Source organism: Delphinus delphis, chromosome 19 (genome assembly GCF_949987515.2).
Source record: "Delphinus delphis chromosome 19, mDelDel1.2, whole genome shotgun sequence".
In the NCBI taxonomy this organism is placed as follows: Eukaryota; Metazoa; Chordata; class Mammalia; order Artiodactyla; family Delphinidae; genus Delphinus; species Delphinus delphis.
Window position 1 is genome coordinate 50553492 of NC_082701.1, and position 25466 is coordinate 50578957.

A 25466-nucleotide genomic window follows, 5' to 3' on the forward strand; every position below is an offset into this window, starting at 1 on the left:
CTCCCTAGACCCATCCCTCCCCATTCCCCCAAAAAAAAATCCCAGAAAAAAAAAAAAAAAAAAGCCACAGTTAGACCTTCCACTCATGCAAACCGGCAAAGAAAAAAGGTGGGGGGCATGTAGAAAGCAGGGGGCTCACAGTGGAGTCCCCCTACTTATCCCCCCAAAAACCACCTTTGAGAAGAAAAAAAATGGAAAAAAATAAATGAGAAATCAAGGGACAGGGGGAGTTATGATGGGGGCAGGGATGACCCCAGACCCTGCCTCGGGAGAGCGCGGAGGCCTGTAGCCCTGCATCCCTGCAGCGGGGTGCTCCTTGAGGGGGGCCCTGACTTCCGCAATGTGTGTGGGAGAAGATGGGGGAAGGCAGGTGGCCCCTGGTGGGTCTGTGTGTGCGTTGGGGGCGGGCAGGGGCGAGGGGTCCTAAGGAGCTAGGGCTCGGGATCAGGAGCCCAGGGCTCCCCCCCAGACCCCAGGTTCCTGGGGTTCAGGAGTCCAGTTCTGGGGTGCGGGGATACATGCAGAGGAGTGTCCCCCCTCCAATGGGCTGGATCCAGTTAGAAAGGAAATAAATAAGAAGGGGTGGGAGGGAGGCTGGAGGTGCGAAGGGTGTGGGCAATTCAGTCCAGACCAAGGGCCTGGGCGATGGAGGCGGGGCGAGTCCAGGCCAAGCCAGGGCAGGAATCAGAGTCTCTCTCGGGCTGGGACCCAGATGTAGGGGCCTGAGAGGTCCTCGATGACGCGCTTCACCTTGTGGTAGATCTCCTCAAAGCTGTCTCCCTCCACGATGGCTGGGGGTAGGGGGGGAGCAGGGAGTCAGGCCCAGAGGGGCACCTTTTTCTAATTCTTCTATCCACGTGCCGCGGGGCTGCACCCACCCAAAGGGGACACCTCTCTCTAAACCACCCACCCAGTGGGGGCCCCCTCTTTGAATCTGAACCAAAGGTGCCTTGTGTGCACCTCACCTGAGAAGCACTCTGTGAATTCCTGCTCCAGCTTGGTGGCTCTGTCGAAGGCTTTGCGGGCTTGCTCCTCTGTGATCCGCTTATTAATCTCTCTGTGGACAGTGAGAGACACACAGACCTGAGGGTGGGTCCTGCCCCACCTTTTATCTCCTCCATCCAGAGCTGTGAGGTCGCAACCAGTATTTTCTCATCTGGAGCACGAAGCAAAAAATACAATTCCTGGGCTTCCCTGGTGGCGCAGTGGTTGAGAGTCTGCCTGCCGATGCAGGCGACACGGGTTCCTGCCCCGGTCCGGGAAAATCCCAAATGACGCGGAGCAGCTAGGCCCGTGAGCCACGGCCGCTGAGCCTGCGCGTCCGCAACGGGAGAGGCCACAACAGTGAGAGGCCCGCATACCGCAAAAAACAAACAAACAAACAAACAAAAAAACAATTCCCAATAACCTCTGGGGCCACAGACGGGCCCCCTCCCCATGACCCACCCCAGCCGGGTGTGGCTACTCCAGGGACCTCTCCAGAGCCTCAGCCTTCCAGCCGGCAGCCCCAGTGAAGGGATTAAGACCCTAACTCCCGACAGCCCCGAAGCCCTGGTTCGGCCTAGAAGGTGTGTACCCCCAGGGGTTGCTGGGAGTTGTAGTCCTGCCTAGCCCGGGGCAGGAGAAAAGGAAAGAGGCCTGGGAGTCCCGGTATCCTCTGGGTTCCAGCTCTAGGTGCAGATTTCCCTCAAGGGCTGCCGGAGCTGCTGTCTAGGGTTCTGAGGGAACAGTTCAACACAGAGGCCTTCTGAGGCCCAGAGCCACAGGTGTGGGCGAGCAGAGGGGAAGCCCCCCGGGACCATACTCACAGCACATTCTCCAGGGAGCGGGGGCGGATGAAGATGGCGATAGGGTGCAGGTGGGCCGCCTGCAGCCGCCGCACGGCATTGGCCGAGACATCGAGGATGCAGTGCTTCCCCTGGGGGCGGGCAGGGGGGGCGGAGGCGGACCAGCAGGTGGCGGGAAAGGACACAGGTGCCAGGACAGGACACAGTTCATGGAAAGGTAGGGAACGGGGGATTGGCCGAAAGGGAAATGACATGGATGTCGAAAGACACGCGGACAGAGAGAGTTGAGGCAGGAAAGGTATGGATAGACAGAATGAAAGACAGAGAGAAAAAGGCGAGCGGCAGACGGAGGGCAAGAGAGGGGTCAGCACAGGAGGGAGGGAGTGGGGGGAAGGAGGGAGGTGTGAGGAACCAAAAGATGGGGCAGAGCAAGGCGGGGATGGGGGGGGTCGCGAGAAGCAAAGAAAAAGGAGAAAGGAAGTAGGATAGAGGGAGGAGGGAGGGGAGGAAGTAGGATAGAGAGAGGAGGGAGGGGAGGACGGACAGAGGACAGACAGATGGAAGGAACAAGGAGAGACAGATGGGAGGGAGGAGAGGCAGATGGAGAAAGGAGCCATGGAGGGAGAGGGCAGGGTGGGGGCAGCAGGGAGAAGGTGGGGGCAGAGGAGTGGGAGGGGAGAGGGGAGAGGGCCAAAGGGGAGCCGGCAGAAGGGAGGGACCGAGTCGGGGGAGGCCGAGCCACCAAGGGCAAGGCCGCAGGAAGAGAGGTGAAATGGGGCAAGGAGGAGGGCAGGGGAGGAGAGGGGACAGATGGCAGAGCAGAGTTTGGGGTCAGGGACCAAGGGAGGGAGGGAGGCAGGGAGAGCGGGGCACCAGAGAGCAGGCGGGCAGAGTTGCCCAAGAGGAGCAGGAGGTGGAGAAGCGGAGTGGAGACCCAGCAGGGAAGAGACAGAGAGAGAGCGCGTTAGAGAGCTAAAGGAAGGCCACGGGGGGGGGGGGGGGGGGGGGGGGGGGCGGGCAGGAGGACGGCGCCGCGGCTCCTACCTGCTCGGCCACCTCGCGCACGGACTGGACGCTGGTTCCATACAGGTGGCTGTTGTACTGGCCGGCCTCAATGAACTTGTGCGCCTGGATGTCCTTCTCCATTTTCTCCCGGGATGACACGAAGTGGTAATCCCGGCCATCTATCTCATACTCCCGCTTGGGCCGTGTCGTATCTGCCAGGAAGTCACCCCACCACCCAAAGATCTAACCACCATCCCTCTAGCTTAAACCCTGCCTACAGCGACCCCCCCCCCCCCCGCAGAGTGCCCAGCCAGTCCTTCAGGGAAGGGGGCAGCTGGGGAGACTTCCTCAGCAACCCCGGGTCCTCCAAGTCCCCGGCCTGGAAAGGTCACCATGGAACATGAGGGTGGCTGAGAAGCACCCTTCTCTGAGAACCCGTATGTCCGGCTGCATCCCAATGCCCGGAAGCGGCTCTGCCTGTGTGACCGCTTGGGCCCCCCTACCCATTCCAAGGCCCCGGCACTCACGGGGAACACAGGATCCAAACTTGTCGGGGAACTCGGAGAGGAGATCATCATTGGCACGGTCCTTGGTGGGCCCGAGGATGATGATGGGGCGAGCGTAGTGCACTGAGGAGAGAGTGCGGGGTCAGGTGGGGAGCAGAGCAGGGAGCAGGGGTGGCTGGGCCAGGTCGCACAGCCAGACCTCACCTTCCATCTGTGTCACCGTCTCGTAGCTCAGGACCGAGTCTTCTCGACCTAGTGGGAGGCAGGGCGTCGGCAAGGGGGCTCTGATGCAGGGGCCCTGGGGCCCTGTGCTGCCGTCCTGAGGACTCAAGCGAGGCTCAGGGCCCCTCTCACCTCAGGTCTTCCCAAACTGACCCTACGTACCCTGTGATCCAGAGCTGGAGCCCCAATCCTAGGAAGAAAGAGCAGGCCATGCGATTGGTCAAGAGTCCAGGACCACGAGCCCCCCACTCTTCCACCCAAGCTCACGGCCTCCTCTACCTACCTTGGCCTTTAACCTTGACCACTCCCGTCGCTCAACCCTGTGGGATACATGGAGGGATGGTGGGGGGGCGTGTAGGGAAATGCCCATGAGGAGCCCGATGGCCTCACCCCGGGCCAGCTGAGAACCCCATCTCTCAGCAGCCCCTGGGCCCCGTGCTCCTAAATGAGGCGTTTGCCAGAAGTGCTCATGTGAGTCATGGTGCTGCTGGGAAGGCCCAGCAGACGGATTCCCAAGGAGTCAGTAGGCAGACCCATGTCCTCCCTACTGGCTGCCCAGCCTGGGGACCTTGGGAGCGTCAGTGCCTGGGGCAGAAAGGCTCACCGCCGTTTGCTGGGGATAAAGCCGATGTCATCGGTCTCGCTGTCAGAGTGGACCCGCCGTGCCTGCCACCACTCCTCGTCACTGGCGTCGATGACATGCAGCACATCCCCAAAGCGGAAGCTCAGAGCCTGGCTCAGGAAGCCACAGTCCTTGGTCTTGTCGTAGTCAAACAGGGCCCTGGAGGGCAGGCGGCCTTTGGTCAGAGCCTGGTGAGGACTCCGTCCCCCAGGACCCAACCTGGAGGTTCTGCCCCGGGGGTCTAGAGACAAGCACAGGTGCCGTGGATTCTGAGAAACCCTAGAACTGTGTGGGGACCAAAAGCTCTACCGAAACTCATGATCACCATAACTATGAACTGTCATTCAGTCCACACTGTGTCAGGGATCAGACAGGCTACGGATCCAGTGCAATTTCTAGAGTAAGATCTAGAACGGCACCCTCCCAAGAAAGCAGTTGCAGTATGCACACACGTCACAGTCACAGGGGCAACGTGGACCCGAACTCGTAAGGGAAAGAAAAAAAGATCACTCTCTGCAAACTCTGGTTACCCTCAGCAGTATGAAACTCCTGTAAGTCATAACCCCTGAGGTCAGGACAAGGGAAGGAATGACCGCAGAGATAGCAGAGATGTTGAGCAGATCACTGGGGCTAGAAAGATGGGAAGGGACCCCAGGATTGCCCGGCATCACCTGGGAGTCAGAACTGACCAGCCCTGGGAGCCAGCTGAAGCTTGCAGGGAGGAAAGGGCCAGACGAGGCTCCGGTCTGAGCCGGGCATCTGGGCGGATGGAGGTGCCATTCAGGGAGAGAGAACACTGACTGGGTGGGACAGACAGCACGAGCGCACGGGAGAAAGAGGTGAGCTCACAGTTTGGGACATGTTGCGTGTGAATGCCTCTGGGACATCCCCATGGACGTGTCCAGAAAGCAGATGGCCAGAACTGCAGGTCTAGACCTCGAGGAAGAGGTCAGGCCAGAGCTGACAGCTCTGAGCGACATCTGCAGAGCGAGTGGCAGTTGAGGCCATGGGAGTGGACGGGCCCCCAAAGGGAGAGAAGGGAAAAAGCATCAGACACAGCGCCTAGGCCTGCGGAGAACGAGAAAGAGGAGCCAATGGGAGAAGGAGCCCCAAGAAGGTAGCAAAACGCCACCGGAGAGATGGGGACAGACTGGAGAGAGCGGTGGTCCACCTCCCCTAGACTGCGTTGTCCCACGGGGCTGGGCAGGCTGCAGCAATATATTCCAAAAGCCGAGAGGCCCCCTGCTCTGCCAGGTGTTACCCTTTGAGTTACCAGATTGTGGGACAGCTGGGGGTACCAGGGCAGGTGCCAGGGTGACCGGGGCTAGTGGCAGTAGGGATCACAGGGACTACTTCACAATGCTAACCTGTGCGGGAATGCCAGCTGAGCGTCGCCAGCTGAGTGTTGGCCGGCAGGGGTGGGGGTGGGGGGCCAGCAGGGTTGAGGGGGAAAGCTGGCTGGGGGACGAGGGGCACAGGAGGACTTGGAGCCCAGCCCGGGAAGCGTCCGACCTGATGTAGAAACCCCTTTTGGGATTGCTTCGCAGGGAGGCAGTCCCTGAGCCCAGGCTGCTGTTCATGAGCTGTTCCCGAAGGTCGTGGATCTTGGCCTCGAACCGGCTGTACTCTGAGGAAGGACAAGAAGGTTTCTGAGCTCGGGTCCCATCCTACCGCCACCCCCCCTCGGCCCCTGCTGAAGCCAGGAGCCAAGGAGACAGACAGCTGAGCCCACGAGAAGGCGCGCTGCAGGCCCGATACCTTCCGGTTTATACTGAGCGATGATCGTGACTGTCTGACCCGCGTTCTTCAGGGCAATGGCAGCCTGCTCGTGGCTGGCGTTGCGGAGGTCAACACCATTGACCTAGAGAGAGCAGGAGAGGCTGAGTCACTGGAGATGCAGGCCAGGCTCCAGCCCACAGGGCTCTGCCCTCAGGGGAGGGGGTGGTCCGGGCAAGGGCTGGCCTTCCCTCACCGAGAGGATCTGGTCCCCCTTCCGCAGCTCCCCACTGAGGTCCGCAGGGCCCCCGGCCAGGATGAAGGAGATGAAGATGCCTTCACCGTCCTCGCCACCCACGATGTTGAAGCCCAGGCCCGTGGATCCCCGGTGGATCACGATCCGCCTCGGTTCTCGGGGGATGTCTTCCTCCCCGAGCAGGTCCTTGGCCACTGGGGAGTAGCGCCGAGGGGAGGTGGGGGTCATGGCTGTGGGGTAGTCAGTGCCCAGGTAGCTGCTATGACTGATCTCGTTGTCCAGGTGCTGGGAATAGGCTGGCGGAAGACGTGGGCGAAAGGATGAGATGGAAGTACATGGAAGAAGACAGCGCCCACCACCCCACCTCCTCCCTAGGGAATCAGCAGAGCCAGACTCGGGGAAAGGGGAAGTTACTGTGCCAGAGAAACAAGGCTGGGGTGGTGAAGGGGGCGTCAGGTCACAGCAATGTCAGGGGCAGGAATTCACAGGTGACGTCGAGGTTGGTGCTCCTAGGGGACAGTGGATCTTAAGGGTACGTGACCTCGGTATGGCAGGGATCACGGAGCCAAGGAGAATATTAATACCAGGCTTTGGGGTTTTTCGTTTGGTTGTAGCATCTCTCAAATCCCTTCATCTATGAAATTCCTCTCCCTTCCCCCCCCCCCTTGGCCATTCATTTGTTGAAAAAACTAGGGCATTGTCTAGCAGAATTTCCCACATTCTACTAGGGAAATTCTAACAGGTAAATCACTGCTTGCATCCCTGTCCCTGGGGTGTTAACCTGCGCCTCTGCCCTGTATTTCCTGTACACTGGTCATCCGCAAAGAGACTCAAGTTCACTTTTTGGCAAGAATATTTCATAGGTGGTGCTGCGTGCTTTCTGCATTATGACAGGATGCAATACTGTCCGGTTGCCTTTTCTTAGGTAAGACAAATCTGTAGGTTCAGGGATTGTCAACCTGATCCATACATTGTAAAGCCCCCCATCAGGCTTTCACCTAAGAGTTTTAGCAGCCACTGATGATCGTTGCCTGGTCCTCACAGTTCACTGGGGACAGCAAAATAGCGCTGATATTTTATGTTTGTTTGTGTTTTTTTTTTTGAGGGAGTAACATTTATGAGTGAGAATTCGTCTGTAAAAGAGAACGTTCCTGGGCTTCCCTGGTGGCGCAGTGGTTAAGAATCCGCCTGCCAATGCAGGGGACACAGGTTCGAGCCCTGGTCCGGGAACATCCCACATGCCACGGAGCAACTAAGCCTGTGCGCCACAACTACTGAACCTGCGCTCTAAAGCCCGCGAGCCACAACTACGGAGCCTGCATGCCACAACTACTGAAGCCCGTGTGCCTAGAGCCTGTGCTCTGCAACAAAGAGAAGCCACCACAACGAGAAGCCCACGCACCGCAAATAGTAGCCCCCGCTCGTTGCAACTAGAGAAAGCCCGCGCGCAGCAACGAAGACCCAATGCAGCCCAAAAATAAATAAATAAATAGATGCAAAAAAAAAAAAAAAGAGAGAGAACGTTCCCATATCAACCATTTGGTTACTCTAAGGTGCAGTTTGTACAGGAAGGGAGAATAAATGCTTGACTCTTTCCCTTTATTTGCCAGTTTTCAGAATGGATGAGTTCCCTGGCATCCTCTAAAGGTACGCAATTGTTTTGAAGTATCATTATAATCCTGTAGATTTTAACATATCTAATGAGTTTTGGTTGAATGGCCAGTTTCAACTTCTGTGTCTTTGACACGACCCTTTCATATCTTCCTCGCTTTCTAGTATGAAAGATGTTACAAGCTCATCTTGCACATTTCTTGCTCAAGATTTGGAATTGAAAAAAAAAAAAAAAAAGATTTGGAATTGGCCCTTTCTCCAAGGAGCCAAGGTTCCTTTTGGTAGGTTATGGTGTTTAGAAACAAGACCATGTGATTTTAATATGGTCTCACAGTATGATTTCAGATTTGGACGGAGCAGTCACATCTCGTTATTCTTTTCCAAAAATTTCTTAGCTATTCTCCCAAATGTATTTTTCCAGTTGGGGGTAGGGGGGACATTAAAATTCTGATGAGGACGCATAAAATGTAGAGATTAACTTGGAGAAGATTGAGATATTTAGCATATTATGTTTTTTGCGTCAGGAAGCACGATGTGACTCTCCAATTCTTCAGTCTTCTTTTATGTCCTTCAGTAAAGTTTCATCATTTTTTTCATGTAAATCTTACACACTTCTTGTCAAACTTATTTTTCTACAAATTTTATAGAGCTTTTCTCCTATGGCAAAAGGGATCTTTTTACCCATTACATTTTATGGCCACTTTCTTAACCCTACATATTATTTCTAAGTTCTTCGGTTAATTCACTTACATTTTAATCTAGATGGACAAAAGTATAATTTACAAATAAGGATAAGTTTGTTTCTCCCCTTTCAAATGTAAGTAACATCTATTCGTTCTTTTTCTCTTGCTACACTGCCTGAAGGCTCTAAAGCAGTGATTCTCACGCAGGGGAATTTCGCCTCCCAGGGGACATTTGGCAGTGTCTCAAGACATTCTTGGTTGTTCTCACTGGTGGGGAGGGGTACCATTTCATCTGATAGACAGAGGCCAGGGCTGCTGTTAAACATCCTACAGGGCACAGAACAACCCCCTACAACAAAGAATGTCAACAGTCCCAACACTGAGAAACTCCGCTCTAAAGCAATGTGGAATAACAGTAGCAGGAAGAGGCATCCTTGCCTAGTTCCGAACTTAATGTACACACTGCTAGGATTTTATCATTAGAATGTGTTCATTGTTAGTTTTTGATAGCTATTCTTCAATCACGTTAAGGAAAATTCTTCTGTTCCTAGTATACTAAGTTTCCCTCCAAAAATAGGATGATGGATTTCATCAAATGCCTTTTCCACATCTATTTGAAATGAACTTACCCTTTTTCTCCCTTAACTTTTTAATACAATAAATCATACTGAGAGGTTTCATAATATGAACCACCTTTAATTCCCTGAAACAAACCCTACTTTGTGACAATGTTATTCCCTTAATACACTGCTGCGTTTGTTGTGCAACTATGTTATTAGATACTTTTACATCTCTGTTCAGAAGCAAAATTGGCCTATACTTTCCTTCTTCTTCCTTTTTTTTTTTTTTTTTTTGCCACACCGCACGGCTTGCAGGATCTTAGTTCCGCCACCAGGGATTGAAGCCAGGCCACGGCAGTGAAAGCCCAGAATCCTAACCATTAGGTCACCAGGGAACTCCCTACTTTCCTTCTTTTATATAATCTTTGTGACCATTTTCAAATGCCCTCATAAAATGAAATGTGAGACATTTTATCTTTTCTTATATTCAAAAAGAGCATAAGAATTATCTACTCCATGAGGATTTGATAAAATTAGCCAAAAAACCATCTGGGCCTTGTGCCCTCTGCGGGAGGAACTATTGACTATCTTTTCTAGTTCTTTGATGGTGACCGATTTTCCATCTATTCTCCAACCACAGGAAGTGACAGAGGTTGTGGCCAGTTCAGGGGAAATATCTGAAGAGGAATGGTCACCAGGGATGTCATGGGGTGACTGAGATGGGGCATGGGCAGCTCTGGGTTTTGGAGGGCTCTCACAGGTTGTGATGTCTGGGGGAGCATAGCTGTCACTCAGGTAGGCATTGCTGGGCTTGGCCACCTTTAGGTAGACAACATCATATGTGTTCTTCAGGGCTGCCACGGCATCCTCATGCATGACGTCCTCCAGCCCCACACTGTTGACCTAGGGTCAAGGGAAGCAGAGCTCAGACAGAACCAGAAACATCCTCAAGACGGATGCACTGAGGGTGAGCCGATAAGGAAGCCTGGGCCTGCTCAGGACCAGGAGGCAAGACCTAAGTGTGGGCTAGAAAAGTGATGGGGGTCCTCACCGCCAGGATCTTGTCTCCAATCTGCAACCTCCCATCCTTGTGGGCAGCACCCCCTTCGATAATCTTGGTTACATAGATGCTATTATCTCCGGGGATGTGCTGGTTCCCTACACCTCCAGCAATGCTGAAGCCAAGACCTAGATGGAGGGGAAGGCAGAGGTGGGTGCCCAGGTACCTGGGGAGCAGGCCTTGGGGCAGCGGACAGTGGGATGGGGGTGGAGACATAACAGGTTACTACCTTTAGGCCCCTTGATGAGCTTGATCTCCATGAGCTTCTCAGCCGGGGGCTTCCGGCGCATGACGTAGAGGCGGACGATGGAGCCTGCCTCTTTGAGGGCCTCCACCGCAGCTGAGTGGGTCACCTCCCGCACGTCCACTTCATTTACAAACAAGATGCTATCGTTGACCCTGAGGGCAGCAAAGTGGGCCTGAGCCAGGAGCTTCCTGCCGCCCTGGCCCTCCCTTTCCAGGGAATCAGCATCCTAACCCCTGTCTCTTCTCCCCACCTGAGACGGCCATCCTGGGCAGCAGCCCCACCAGGAATGATCTTGGTGATGAAAATGGATGGGTCGTCACCGATGTGTGGGTTATCAGTGCCACCTGCGATGCTGAAGCCCAGACCTGAGTTACCCTGGGCAGAAGGAGGGGAAGAGGGTCAGCTCCCCTCACCACCCGCTCTAGACAGGGCAAGGGGGTAGGGGAGTGGGTCGGGGAGTTGTGACCAGAGCAGGAAGGGATAGGGTTAAGAGGCTGGCCACAGAGAAAAAACGGGCACAGAGAGAAGCACAGACAGGGAGCGAGGGGGAAGGACCTTGGAGGGAGGAGCCTGCTCACCCTTTCCAGTGTGATCTCCTCGTATTCCATTTCCCCCTCTGTCCCGTTCACCTGCAACTCCAGCACGGGCCAGAAACACAAGAGCAGTGAGACAGACTTCCTACCTGAGAACCTGGCCCTACCCTGGCTGCTGGGACCCAGGCCCTCCCTGTCTCCCTCCTCTCTTCTGTAATGGCCACAAAATCTAAACAACTCACATATCCCGGGGCTTCTAGGGTATCTGTGTTGACAATCACAGGGGGAGAATTGGCCTGTGAGGGGAAAAAGGAGACGAAAAGCTGCCTGAACCTTGGCTCAAGAGGGAGCCGGTAACCAAGAGTCCCACCGGCCTGGCTACCTTCTCAGTCTCTTAACCCAGCCCTCTCTGCTACCCTTGACTCCCTGAAGGACCCAGCCTCAGTCCGTGTTACACACACACACACACACATACACATGCTGGACCCAATTCTGCCCAGCCCAGGCCCCCTGCATGTGGAAGGAGGTGTCTGAGAAGGAGGAAGGGAGAGACAGCCAGATAGGGGAGCAGCAGATGGTAAAGGGTTGGCTGGAGGGGCGCCTTGGGGGGCGGAAAGCGTCTCACCGGATGTAACACCACAGAGTGTTACAGGCCTTATGCGCTACACACAGACACCACAGGACTTATGTCCACTGGGTCCTGCTCCCCCTTCCTGCCCCCATCCCTGTCCCTATCCGCCCACATACACCCAGATACCTTCATAACCCTCCCTCAGATTTGCCCCTCATTTTCACACACATTTGCCCTAAACCCTGGGCCCCGGGAATCCGGGGTTCCCCCAGATGCAGGCCCCACCCTCCCTCTCGCCCACCCACCATTAAATCTACTCCTTCCTCTAGGGACCCTGTTGCCTAGCAACGGTATCTAAGCCCAGCCAAGGCCTGGGGAGACCCACCTCCTGGAGGCCCCGTCGCCAGGACAACAGGAGGGGGAGATGGGGCGTGGCCTAAGGACAACCAGATTCCCAAAGGCAGAAGGGATCCTCTAGCCCCGCCTTTCCTGACCTGGGCCCCGCCCCCTCCCCCCCACCGCCGCGTTAGCCCGGCAGAAATAAGTCCAGGCTGAGGAGGGTTGAGGGCGCAGCGCACCCTGAATAACTTCCTTTCCTCCCTCCCGTACGCCCCTCACCCTATGCAGTGCAAAGAACATCAGGAAAGGGGAGTGGTGAAAGACATCCGGGTCCTATCCTCTCATCTATTCTCCGCCCGCCCACCACTTCATCCGGGAAAGGGTTAAAGTGGGGTGTGCCCAGGTCCCTGACGTCAGTCGCCTCGACGCAGCAGGGTCTCTAGATTCCAGGGCGGAGCCCGCTTTAGGCCGGTCCTAGGGGCTTCCCCAATTGCCTGGGTAACCGAAGCCACGTTTCCATGGCAATGGGGGAAGGCGGCCAAAAGCCTCCTTCCGGGGTCCCCAACCTATCTCCTCCTTAAACAAGTATTTATTTGGAGCCTACCAAGCGCGAGGGACTCATCACGGATTCTCCAGACTCCTCGCTCTCTCCTTCCAAAGGGGTCCCTCCTCTCTCCTACTGCTATTTGTCCATACTACACAGTTTCAAGCTCTATAGTTGATTTCATATCCATAAATCTATTAACACCATCCTCCGACCCTTCAAATCTCAGCAGATGCTAACTGTCCAACCAATAGCCACTGACTGCCCAACTCTCATCCGCACGTCCATCCTCTATCCCACAGCCTATCCTCAATCGCCATCCCCATCCTTATCCTAGAATTTCCTTTCCCAGGCCCCATCTTGTATCCGCAACTACCTTCATCTGTGTCCCTCTCTCTACCCCACCCGATAACCTCCATCTACATCTCTGCCCCACCCTTCAATTCGCATCTTCCATTCTCCATCCGCTTCCCTGTCCACTTCCCTGTCCGCATCCTCCCATCCGGGCCCATCCCTTATCAGTCTCCTGCTCTTATCCTCCACCTTAATTTCTGATTCCCCAGAGAGATCAGCACCACCCTCCCTTAGTTCATCCTCAAACCCTCAAGATTCTATGACCAAATCACAATCCTTCATTCTCAACCCATTCCCCCTCTCCTCTGAAAATTGAGGCTTCTCCTGTCCCCCAGCTCAGGCCTTGTCATGGGACCTCCCTCCCACACTCATGGCCTCCAGCACTCTCTCCTTCCACTTCCCTCTGCTTCCTGGGCTCAGATTCCAAATCTCCCTAGTTCTGTACTAACTACCACCTTCTCTCCTCTTCTCCTTCCCCAGGGACTTAATGGCCCCATCTTGGGGGAAAAAAAGCATCTCTAGGAATCCTCTGCACCATCTCCTCATCTCCAGAGCCTTCCTTTCCTTCCTCTCAATCAGCTCGACCTGCTGCCCTGATTTCACAGTCTCATCCTTGTCTGTCTCCTGGCCCAGGACCTCTTACCCTTCTGTTGCCTCTCCACTTTGCTACCTGCCTGAGAACAGTCTTTTTCTCCCTCTCCAATTCCTCTCCTACCACATCCTTCTCACCCCAGAACCTACTGCTGCCCCCTCTCTGCCTCCTCATCTCTAGGCTCAGAAACCTCTTCACCACCTTCTTGGTGAAATGTCAACAACCCCCCCCCTTCCAGGGCATCCCACAAGATCCTAGAATCTCACCCCTGACCCCACAGTGTTCCCGTGAATCTCCCTGCTAGCCTGGTACACTCCATCCTCCCCAGCCTGTGCCCCCGGAAGAGGAGATTGAGGCGGAAGAAGTTGGGAGCCGGCTGCCGAGGCAGAAGGCTGATCAGGCCGCAGAGGGCCTGAGCTGGGGATCAGGGAGAGGGAGAAAGAGAGTGCGTGGGAGGAAGAGAGAGACAGCATCTAGAACCAGCCCGCCAGCCAACAGGGAGGGAAAGGCAGCGAGGGGGGTGGCGCACAGGAGGGGTGCAAAGGCCGGGGCAGGGGATGGAGGCAGAAAGGCCCGGGCGACTAGTCTCAGGCCAGACAGATGGAAAGGGCTGGAGAGCCAGCCCCAGAGGCCGGAAGTGGGGGGGAGGAGGCAGCGAAGGGACAAGAGCAAATGAGGGCAGCGCTCTGGCCGCAGAAAATGGAAATGGAGATGGAGGGTGTGAAGGAATGAAGAGGGCTGGGGCGCGAGAGCATCCTGGGGGATGCACACATCTCAACACACGTGCGCACAGACACGCAGACACACACACGCACACGCACACACACACACTCCTGGCTGTAAGCCCTACACCCACTCCCAATTGCCTGGCCTCTCTTTCTCCTCTTTGGTAATCAGGTGTTTCCAACGCCCCAAATGCCCCCTCCCTCCCCCGGCCCCAGGAGCCCAAGCCCAGCTCCCCAGCCCCGGCCTCCCCCCACCTACGGCTCACGCCCTACCGGGCCTTGGGGGATGTTGTAGCTCCGAGGCTCCGAGGGCCGCACTGGGGAGGGGGCCGCCTGAGTCTCCTACCTTGAGGGGGGAGAAGTGGGCGTGGCCCACGACCCCTTGGACGGCCTCGAGGTGGGACAAGTTCCTCTCCGCCACGTGCACCAGCTCGGGGGCGTTTACCTGGTTGGGGAGGTGGGCCGGGCTGTGCTCCAGAGGGGGCGTGTCTTCATCTTGGTAGCGGTATTTCTGGGGACGGGGACGGAGGCGTCACAGGGGCCGGCCCAGCGCCTCGGGCTCCAGGCTGCCCGCCCCGGCGCGCCTCCTCTTCTCCCCCCCGCCCCCCCCGCCCCCCCGCCAGTGCAGTGCGGAAGGCCCTGGGGCCTGGCCAGCTCCTCCCCCTCCCTGTCCTCCAGCCCATTGGCTCCCCTCTCTCCACCTCCCCACATCCCCCTCTCCCGCCAGGGCCTCGGCACCTCTCCTCTCTTCCCAAAGCCCTGCCCCATCCCCCAACTCCTTCAACTCCCAGCCTAGGACCCCCGCCTTCTACCCAGCACACTCCTTCCTCTGGCTTCCGTTTCCTCACCCCTCTCCCAGAGCTCCAGCCCCTCTGACACGTGCACCCCCGTTCTCTACATCCATCCCCAGCGTCCTTGCTTTCCTCATCAGCTTCCCCCCATTTCCTCTTTACCTCAATCCCACTGCCTCCTTCCAGTTGCTTCTCCCACTCTGTACCCCACCCCACCCTCCTTGCCTCAGTCGCCCCACTGCAGCCTCTACCCCTGGAGTGAGTGGCTCTCCAGCACCTTGCAGGCCCCAGGCAGGGACCACAGTCAAGCCCTTCAACTAGCCGGTACTTGGCGTCAGCCCCCCTGGCAGGACACAGCTAAACCCGGCCAGCTGGCCTCGCCGGTTCCCAGGTCATCGGCAAAGGGGCCCCAGGAGTCTACCCCGCCTCTACAAACGCCTACAGCCCAGGCAGCTAATCGGATATACTAGAAGGAGAAGGGGGAGAAAGGGGGAGGAACAGAGACAGTAGGGCTCAGAAGGGGGGCAGGAATGGGTGTCAGCTTCCAGGTTTGCTGACTGCGGGAGGGGGTAGAGCCTCAGAATGAATTCCTGGTCTCCCTCCGGCCTCTTGGAGTGAGAGACCCAACCTGACCCCTGACTCCCTTCCTAACTAACCACGTGCCATCTCAAGGGCCTCCCATACTACCTTAATAGGGACATCAGTAAATGAGATTAACTGGGGACCAGAGAGAGGAAAAGGGCAGCTGGAGATAGTGAAGGGCAGTGCCCCTGCCTGGGTCCTCCCACATCTGCCTCTGCTCTCATAGAAGCAAATCCTCCCCAAAACCAGGCTCCATGGCGGAGGGGGAGGCTGCCATATGCAGGGCTCCCTCAGAGACTGGAGAAGACAGAATACACTCCCCAGTACACGTGGGTGAAAAGAGAAGGCAAGATTTCCCTCTCAAAAAAAGTATCTGAGAAACTGAGAGGACCCCAACATTTGGAGACCAACAGTTACAAGGTCAAACTGGAGGAAACTTATCAAGGTCAATGCCTGATGCTACAGTATGACTGAAAATTCTGAGGATGAGGAACCAAGGCTGAGGATGTAATCCAACTTTGGCCGTGGTTAAGGATGAAGTAAGAGAATAGGAAGAAGAAGATGGTACATGGAGATTCTCAAACCCAGGACACACCTTGATACATTTGAAGAGCCTTAAAGAAGGAAAACATGGGGCTCATCAAGGTACACTCTGTTTTCTGGCCTTGGAGAGAGACTTGACTTGGAGACAGTCTCGGAGAGAGAATCCCAAGCTCCCTCCAGGTTTCCATATCATGAACACCAAAAGTGGAGAAGGGAAGCTAGGGGAAGTATAAGCTAAATAATCCTCCTCAAAGCTGGGCCCTCCTGGATAACAGAATTCGATGAAATGAAAGAGGTTGTCATTCCACACCCTGAAAAGGTGGTCTTCAGCCTGGACAGTGCGAGATCTGAGGGACAGAGCCCCGGAACTGGAGGGGCCAGGGAGAAAGGGAGGAGGCAGCTGTGCCTCCGCTTCACAAGGCCCCCAATTCCCTGCATGATACATGAGGCAGGGCCAAGGGTTGCAGCTTCAAGTTTTGGAGTCAGGGGAAGGGTTTGAGCCCGATGCCCCTCCATCTTTATTTACCCCACCTCACACAGAAAATTCCCGAATCTCGATGAAGAACTATCAGGGTGCTGGAAGTTTGCAAAGGGACATTTCATTGTTTATTCTAGATAGGAGATGAAAGTAAATTTGTAGCACAGTGAGACTGCAGACACCTCTCCCTGCCTCATCCCCATGGGGAGCAGGGGTGTCTAGGACTGAGGAAAAGGCTCCTCCTGATTGGGAGACAAGGTGAGGGAGATGGGGAACAAGGAAAGGGTACCAAAGTTCCCAGAATGTGGCTGGAGGAGGTTAGGGCCTGTGCTCAGTCCCTGGACATTTTCTAAGTAAATGTAGTAAGGAAAAACCTCTGGAGAGGTGGGGCTGGGAGAGAGTCATTCGGAAACTGCAAACTGGTAGGTGGGGATCGGGGTCAGCACCTCTCATCCCAGATGACAGGACAACTAAAGCAGGACAGGCAAGAAAGGAGGATCCCCTCTTTTACCCTACAGGGACTCAGGGCTGCCGCGGGGCGACAGCTCCAGTGCTATTGGGATCAAGTCTGAACCCCCAATATATTAAGGCATAGGATAAATCAAAAGGCTGGGGGGTGCTGTTGTTCTTTCCCCCTTGGCTCCCTCCTCACCGGAGCCCCAGTTACAAGAATGACCTGGAACCCAGCCTTGTACCCCCAGAATAGAGGGGTGTGAGTGAAAGTGGATGATCATAGGAGGGGCGACCCACTGTGCCTGTCCGCGAGACACTGCAACCCAGAGACCCCACCAAGCAGAAGGAAGAGCGACAGCACTTGAAGCTTGCACCCTGAGATTTGGGGGGTCCGGGAAGAGGGGAGCGGGGCCGGAGCCCGTACCGCGGCACGTACCACGCAGAGACACATGGAGGCGAATCTGTTCCGAGCCGACATGGAGAAGGGGAGGGGGACTGAGGGGAAGGGGTGGGTGGGAGAGCAAGGGTCCCAGGGTTGGGGGAGGGGGAGGGGCAGAGGGGCGGGGGCTGCGGCTGCCGCGGCAACTGGAGGCTGCAGCCTGGGGGGGTGGGGGGTGAAACGGCGCCTGCGCAGTGCGGGAGAGCGTCACGATGGGAGAGAAGGGGTGAGGGGAGACCCTCTTAGCCATCAACTTCCCTGGTTCCAGCTGTTTCTCTGTGCACTTCACCTTCCACAGTATATTCCTATTCCTTTACAAATAGACTCACTCCTAAAATTTACCAATTTATCGCTCTGGTTCTCTGGGACCCCTTATTCTATCTAATCTCCCACCCCTAAAATCACCAGGTCCTAACTATTACAAAACCTCACTGGACTCTCAGGGTGCAGGGAAGGAAGCAGCTCTTCTCCCTCATTTCAGAAGGACCCCCAAGGGATCTAAACTGCCTCCCACAGTCCCCTCCCCCCAACCTCCCCAAAGATTGTTAATGTAGACAACATCCCCACAGATGCCAAGACACCTCCTATTCTAACCAGCGGGAAAGCCCCACATGATAGCCAGACAACGCTTTCCAAGAGTTGAAGGACCACAGATCCTGTTGTGCCCTCAAATTAATCTACCCTTGAAATCATCCCTATTAAAATTATATCTATTCCCCCAATCCACTGACAGAGACCTTGAAATTAGTGCAACTATTACCCTTGCTCTAATGTAAACACCCAAATAAGCAGTCCTCAAATTTGTTTGGGGTCCCTTGTCCAAATCCTTGAACCTAATGAGATACTCATGAGTTTCTAATATACCGTTCCCCAATACCACCAAATCCCATTTCAGGGAATACGTAATGTAATTTAAAGCTGACCTTCTAAATTCAATCGAAACCTCTTCAATTTATTACCAAACCTTTAAATTAAGAGATGTTTCCCTATTCCTTTTCTTTCCCCCTTAAGTGCATACATTACTCCCTTTTCTGGCTGCCCTCCCCTACATCTCAACATTCCCCCCACCATGATTCTGAATTTTAACTTTGTTGGAAGATTACTCCCAAATATATCTATCTCCCCCACACCCAAGTCTCAAAAAATTTTTACCAAAATAAGATCTGGCCTGCAACTTGCAGTGACCCACAAATCTCCCATAACACCCCAAAATGACTGCCTCAGATGTCTTGCATTTTGTCCCAAACTGAACCTGAAAGCATCTCTTCCAAATATTCTCCCATTGAACGCCCACCTTTCCAACTCTTAAAGCCCAGTGAGCAGTCCCCTAAAATCTGCTTCTCTTGGCTTTTCTAAAATGCCTACATATGGTAGAGAGGACGGACTTCCCTAGAACCTGACCCATGCCCCCTCTCTCCCCGTTGGTTGGAATCTGTTAGATGCCCCCCCGAGATGACCCCCAAGGTCCTAGTTTCATATCTGGATAGAATGCTTGGATCCGGGAGCCAGTGCGGAAAGGGCTGAACTCGAAATTCCTTCTAGAAAAGAAAATGCACAGGCCCTAGTTCTCCACCAGTGGGCGCTGTGGCCCATTAAGACCCTCCCCCATCCCCCATTTCCTTTTTCCCTCCATTTTCCGTTTCCCCGTTGCCTGGCAACGCAGCAATCCAGGACTTTGCTGTCGCCTAGCAACCGTCTCCCTGGAACATAGAGCTGAGGTAGGAGGTTTTGCTCTGATGGAATCCGAACAGGCCTCCATCTTAGGAAAACTGAGACGTCAGATCGCCCAACCCCCGGATTCTCCTTTCCAAAGACCCCCGCGCCCCGCAGTTTCTTAGACAACAAGCCCCTCAAACCCTGTCTCCTTTCGGCACATGGGACCACGTCACGCCCCTGCCGGGTCAGCCCCGCCCTCATTTCGGGCCGGTTACCCAGTCTAAGGCCCCGCCCCTTTCGTTGCCCGCCACCCTTGGTAGAGTAAGCCAGACCCCGCCCACCTGCCTCCAGGAGACCGCGCCTCCGTCCACTTCCCGCCCATTCGCTCCCCCGGCCTCGCCCACACTGCCCCTCCGCCACGCCCCAGTCGGCCAATGAATGAGGCCGTTGGCCACACTGCCCCGCCCCCGGCATCTTAGCTTTGCCCAATAAGGACCACCCGGAGGGTTTAACCGCTTCGCCTCCGGGACTCTGGCCAAATACCCCTGGTCTTTCCCCACTTTCCCCCCTCCCCCACTTGTTCTGCTCCGCCCCCCGCCCCCCTCGCCCGGCCCTCAAGTCCGCCACGCAACTTCAGTCGTCGCCGGTTACCATGGCAACGGCGGCAGCAGCGCGGGGAGAAGGGGGAGGGACGGGGGCGGAGTGGGAGAAAGAGATGCTCAGAGACAAGAGATACACGCAGAGAGCTAGGCACAGAGTAAGACTAAGTGACAGCTATAAAGGCACAGTTAGCACAAAGCACAGGACCTGGCACATTGTAGGTATTCAATAAATGATCCTTAAATTACTGCGGCAGAAGTCTAAATATAGGCAATGAAAGATGGAGGACTCAGACGGAGCCGGGAAGCTCAACGACCGCAAAGCATGAGCACCGTCTACCCTACCCAGCATTTTGGGGGGGGGACAAGTGCCATGTGCCCCCTGCTGGCTCCTCCTAAGCTAACCCTCCGCTGCCCTGGATAGAGATGAACCACAACTCCCAACAGCCCCACGGGCAGCAACTCGCCAACACCGACAGATCTTGCGCCTCAAGGCCTTATGGGACTTCGAGTCCCCGCCATCCCGAGACTGACAAGTTTTCCGGCCAAGGAACGTGGCAAGCCTGGGTCTCCACACCTCTGTAAAACCACAAAATGCATGATCCTCTCTGCGCAAGACTCCTTCCTTCGGGGATGCTCAACCCTGGGCTCCATCGAAGAAGCAGGATTCTTGAAGGGAAATGAATAAACCCATCCTCCCAGAATAGCTGCCACTGCAGACAAACCCTTCACCCTTGCTCGTGTATGTGTGTTCACATGTTGGAAGCAGAGCCCACACATTCCAACTGGCTTTCTGTGTACACCTGCACATAAGGGACCATAGCCAGGGAGCCTAAGGCTAAGAGGCAGGCTAAGGGCAGGAGACAGGAGGAACTGAGAATCAGACAGACATTAAAGGAGAGCAGGCCAGAGAAACTGAGGCACAAAAATCCACTGAAACTACAGGGATGGGAGGAAGAGGCAGTATGGGAGAAAGCCCAAAGCCCACAAAATGGGGGATAAGCAAGTAGCCCTGGAGAGGCGGTGGGGGCTTGGACTTAAAGGTCCCCAGCCCCCAGTCTCCTCCATCCATGCTCACACATGCATGACGCATGTGTAGATGCATGTGTATATACATATATGAGTTTGTGGCAAAGAACATGTGTGTCCTCAGCTCCCTCCCCTGAGAATCTGCAGTTCCCACTAAATATAACCCCCTCCCCAGCCTGTGACTCACCCAGACCCCGCCTCCCGGCCCCCACTTCCTGTCCCACCCCCCAACCCCCAGCTGCCTGCCACCCGCCCAAGCCTCCCTCCACACACCAGGCATCCAGCTTTCCAGTCCCAGAGTCTTACAGCCAAGACCTAGGTATTCTGCATCCCACCAGAAGCTTGCTAGTGCTCCCCATCCAAGATCTCCTGCACTTGCCAGGCTCCAACCACAGGGACACCCTTGTACAGATCTTCACTGCTGCCAGCCCGGCCTTTCTCCTACACCTTCTCACCCCAGTAACCTTAGATCCAGGTGTCTTCCCCCACCTTGATCCCAAGTGTCAGGGGTAACAGGAACATTCCCCTCCATCTGCTCTTCTCCCTCCTTCTCAACCAGGGGTAGATTCAGTGTGGGAGGAAACGGGGATGTTGGGCACCTTCCTGGGCCACCCCCAAATTTTGCACCATGCACCTGGTGCCCCTCCGCAAATCCCCTCTCCCCAAACCTCTCATCCTCCTCCTCAGGAGCTGGCAACCTCAGCTGCTGCAACCTTCTACCTCCCAAGGGAATACCCCAAATCCTAACCTCACCTGGTCCATTCCCTCAGGTGATCCTATGTCAGGCCCCAGCTCTCTGACAACTCCCAAGTATCCCCATTCCACATGATCGAACCCTAAATTGACAGTTCCCTCAAATTGAGAGCGCCCCCAAATGTATCAGCCATGAGACGCTTCTTTTATAGCCTGAAGGCCCACCCCTTCCCTGCCAGCTGACACCCCCAGACCAGTCAGGTACTCACAACCAGTAACCTTCTACCCTCAAGCCAGGAGCCCTGTGAAATTGGGCAAGGCACCTGGAAGCCAGCTTGTCCTCCAAGAGGGAAGAGGTCCCCCCCGCCATGCAGTCCACCTTCTAACATACAGCAAGCAGGACTCCCATGTGAGCCAGGCTTCTCCTTAAATAAGTCTCCCTCAAACATCATTGGTGAACCTCAAAATCCACCAGATCCCCCAAGTCACAGAATACCCCCAATTTTCCATTTCCCTCAAAGGGCTCACTCCAGGGGGCACCTGTGGCCAAACCCAGCATTTTCTCAGATGTGAACCCCCAAACTAAATTATGACCCCCGCAGATACATCTTCTGATGCTCTCACCCCAGGGCCCCCAGCCGCGGATTAGGCCTGACTAACCCCTCCCCACGAACTCATACCCTCCCCCCAGTTTATAGGTCCCCCCTCATGCTTACCTTGGTTGTCACTATACAGAGACAGTCCATGTTGGGGGGCCTGGCCGCGGCGGCGGGTAAGGGGCTCTGACTTCATCGGAGTTTCGTTCCTCCCCTCCGTGGGTTCTCACCCCTCCCCCCTCCGCACCCCACTTTTGCAGGGGGGGCCAGGATGGGGGGAGGGGTGAGAGGGGAAAGAGGGGGTTGGAGAAGGGAAGGGTAGGGGAGCGTGGGAGGGAGGGGAAGGGGGCCCTAAAAAGGGGTCCCCAATGGAGGGGAGGGGGCTTAGGGAGCACACCCCGATTCTCAGGAGGGGCGGGGGCACCGGGGGCTGGCAGCCCCGGAGTTCGGGGGCTGGGGCATGAGCTGAGGTGGGGGAGGGGAACTGGATTTCGGGGAGCCCCGGGGTAGGGGGGGGTCTTGCCTAACGGCCAGGGGCTAGGGGCCGTGGCGGGGGAGTGGGGTGGGGGGGGTCGGAGGCGGCAGCGGCCGAGGGAGCCGTGGAGCCGAGGAGGGAAGGGGAGAGAGGAGGAGAGAGGAAGCAGGGGGAGGGAGGGAGGGAGGGAGCGAGGAGCGAGAAGGGGGGGGGGGTGCCTTGGCAGAGTTAACTGCTTCCGCGCTGGCAGGAACCCGGATAATGGGAAAGGAGAAGGAAGCAGGAGCCCAGAGGCCCTGAGGCAAACATGGAGTCTCGGCCAGCCACCAGCGATGACAGCAGAGGCAGTGAGGAGGGAGTTCATTTCTCAGACGAGGAGGCACACACAGATGGGCTGGGAGCACCCGGGGTTGTTGAGATACTGGAGAAAGGCCATGGTAGGGGGTAGGGAGTGAGGGAGGGGCTGGCAGGAGGGAATCCCTGGGGGCCTAGTGCTCCCTCAGGATTCACAGGAGGAAGCCTGGAAAGTGACTGCGTCCTAGACTCTTTAGTGCGTGAAACTGGGGCAGGTAAAGAAGAGTGGGAAGCAAGAGGGCGAAGGGGCTACAGGACGGGAAAGAGTGCATTCTCCTTGCCCCTGACTCAGGATGTTGTCCCCAGGGCCCCCAAGTCTCAGGTTCATATTCGCAGTACTTTGGTCCCCCTCCAGCCCTGCCTGCTCCCTCGGGAAGTCAGGCCCCCACCCTCACCCCTTTACCTGACTCTCTGAGATGGAAGCCTCGTAATAGTCCAGGATGTCTGTCACAGGAACAGAGCTGAGTTAGCTCTCCCCCCACCCCCCACCCCATCCCCCCGCCTCCCTGGCTGCCCCTGCCATCACCTCTCCTCCACCTGCCTGGTAAGGACAGAGGAACTCCTCTAGCCAAGGCTGGTGGACTGGATGCTGACGGATGACCCCTGCCCGGGGCTCCTGCTTGTACCAAATGATCTCCAGGCTCCGAACCAGCCCCCAAGTTCAGTAATTGCCCTCACAGGCACAGGCCAGCCCTTTCCACCACCGCCCCCCAGAAAACTGGGGCGACTCACCCAGCAAGGCCTGGAAGAGGTCACTGTGCAGCACCGTGAGGAGAGGGGGTGCCCATCGCAATAGTGGGGGGGCCAGGAGCCAGAGGGCTGACCTGGGAGCTGGTGAAATGCAAGTGAGCGGGGATTGGGACAAGGACAAGATTGAGGGACCAACACACTCACCTCCTCTTCCCCAGCCTTTGCCCTCTCACCCCAGACTCTCTGGAAAGGTCCAGGGAGAAGGACCCCTGGGTCCCAGCCCCCCACCAGCCCCCAGGCCTCTCCTTCACAAGGACTCCTGTTTTTCACCTCTTGGTCCTGGTCCCTCAGACATCTCTCTCTTCTCTCACTTTAATCTCTCTAATCCACCGGATCAGAGCTGAGCTGTCTTCTCCCCACCCAGCCTGAGCTGTCAGGTAAAGTTGGCAGGCTTGAGCCGCCCACCATTCCATTCTTCCCAGGTCCCCAGGCACCACCGCCATCACCACCTTCCCCCTCACACGCTGGCCCCTCTCCCCAAAGCCAGGCATGACCGCAGGAGGGGAAGCTGTCACTCTCTCCTCCTGGGGCCTGTCCCCAGTGAGAATGGCAAAAAGAGGGGCATAAATTACCTGGGACTTCTTGACCCAGAGTAGACGTGTGTGTGTGTGTGTGTGTGTGTGTGTGTGTGTGTGTGTGTGTGTGTGTGTGTGTGTGTGTAGGGGACGGGACATGAGAATTCCTACAGTTCCTCTCAGGACTGGGAAGAATCTTCTTGACCCAGAGTAGACGTGTGTGTGTGTGTGTGTGTGTGTGTGTGTGTGTGTGTGTGTGTGTGTGTGTGTGTGTGTGTGTGTGTGTGTGTGTGTAGGGGACGGGACATGAGAATTCCTACAGTTCCTCTCAGGACTGGGAAGAATCCATCTGCCCAGAGGTCCAGAGGTCTGCCCTGAGGTCCAGAGGTCTGCCCTGAGCACATGGTCTCAGGAAGGAACAAGAGAGGGTGCAGAGAGATGTTCAGGAAGGTTTCAGAGGCCCTAAGGGGGAGGCAGCAAACCTCGGGGTCCTTCCTACTGTGAAAATTTTGGTGTTTCCAGAGTTAGTGACAACTCTGTCGTCTCAGGATAATATGCCTGAGCCATTCACACCCACCTTGAGTCACCCACCCCACTATTTTTTTTAATTGAATTAAATTTATTTATTTTTTTATACAACAGGTTCTTACTAGTTATCTATTTTATACACATCAGTGTATACATGTCAATCCCAATCTCCCAATTCATCCCGCCACCAACATCCCCGCCCCCCACCCCTTTCCCCCCTTGGTGTCCATACGTTTGTTCTCTACATTTGTGTCTCTATTTCTGCGTTGCAAACGGTTCATCTGTACCATTTTTCTAGATTCCACATATATGTGTTAATTTACGATATTTGTTTTTCTCTTTCTGACTTACTTCACTCTGTAAAACAGTCTCTAGATCCATCCATGTCTCTACAAGTGACCCAATTTTGTTCCTTTTTATGGCTGAGTAATATTCCATTATATATATGTACCATATCTTCTTTATCCATTTGTCTGTTGATGGGCATTTAGGTTGTTTCCATGACCTGGCTATTGTAAATAGTGCTGCAATGAACATGAGGGTGCATGTGTCTTTTTCAATTATGGTTTTCTCAGGGTATATGCCCAGTAGTGGGATTGCTGGGTTATAGGGTAGTTCTATTTTTAGATTTTTAAGGAAACTTCATACTGTTCTCCATAGTGGCTGTATCAATTTACATTCTCACCAATAGTGCAAGAGGGTTCCCTTTTCTCCACACCCTCTCCAGCATTTGTTGTTTGTAGATTTTCTGATGATGCCCATTCTAACCACACCCCACTATTTCCCTCTGTTTTGTGTTGGTGGAGACGGATTTCACGAGGAACCCCAAAGAGTCCTCTTTCCATGCCTCTGCCTCTGGCATCTATCTTACGTTTATGTCTTCCCACCTCTCCCCTCTAATTCCACCTGGGAAGTCCTCCCTTCAGTCTACCCTCCATCCCTCTGGCTGCAGCCGCCTAAGTTCCTCAGTCTTCCGTCTCAGCCTATCTTATCACCCCTTCTGAGGGCTACACTCCAGTTCGGACAGGCGAGATGAAGGAGTTTGGGGGAGA

General features: G+C 55.4%; 1 protein-coding gene across 4 annotated transcripts; it reads right to left on the minus strand.

Moving 5' to 3' along the window:
• DLG4 (discs large MAGUK scaffold protein 4) lies at positions 1-22264 on the minus strand. Of its 4 annotated transcripts, none has more exons than XM_059996941.1 (20): positions 21913-22264; positions 14280-14444; positions 11051-11104; positions 10854-10904; positions 10526-10650; positions 10258-10427; positions 10020-10156; positions 9727-9871; positions 6115-6410; positions 5901-6003; positions 5655-5769; positions 4125-4301; positions 3804-3840; positions 3683-3710; positions 3503-3550; positions 3320-3421; positions 2832-3004; positions 1809-1918; positions 966-1057; positions 1-791 (listed from the first exon to the last, which is right to left on the minus strand). In XM_059996941.1, the coding sequence occupies exons 1-20, from the start codon at positions 21940-21942 to the stop codon at positions 685-687; spliced, it is 2265 nt and encodes a 754-aa protein (XP_059852924.1). In that variant the 5' UTR covers positions 21943-22264; the 3' UTR covers positions 1-684. The 4 variants fall into 4 exon arrangements, with proteins under 4 accessions (XP_059852924.1, XP_059852923.1, XP_059852926.1 ...); XM_059996940.1 differs by having other exon boundaries at positions 10854-10912; positions 11050-11104; XM_059996943.1 differs by having other exon boundaries at positions 14379-14444; positions 21913-22263.
• Between the last annotated feature and the right edge of the window lie 3202 nt (positions 22265-25466).

Excerpts from the sequence above, each read along its gene's own strand:
- DLG4 (XM_059996940.1), bottom strand. The coding sequence starts at position 21,942 with ATGGACTGTCTCTGTATAGTGACAACCAAG. Across the intron at positions 14,445-21,912 it reads TCTGTATAGTGACAACCAAG|AAATACCGCTACCAAGATGA; the intron begins GTAAGCATGAGG and ends CCCCGTCCCCAG. Across the intron at positions 11,105-14,279 it reads CCCACTTCTCCCCCCTCAAG|GCCAATTCTCCCCCTGTGAT; the intron begins GTAGGAGACTCA and ends TTCCCCTCACAG.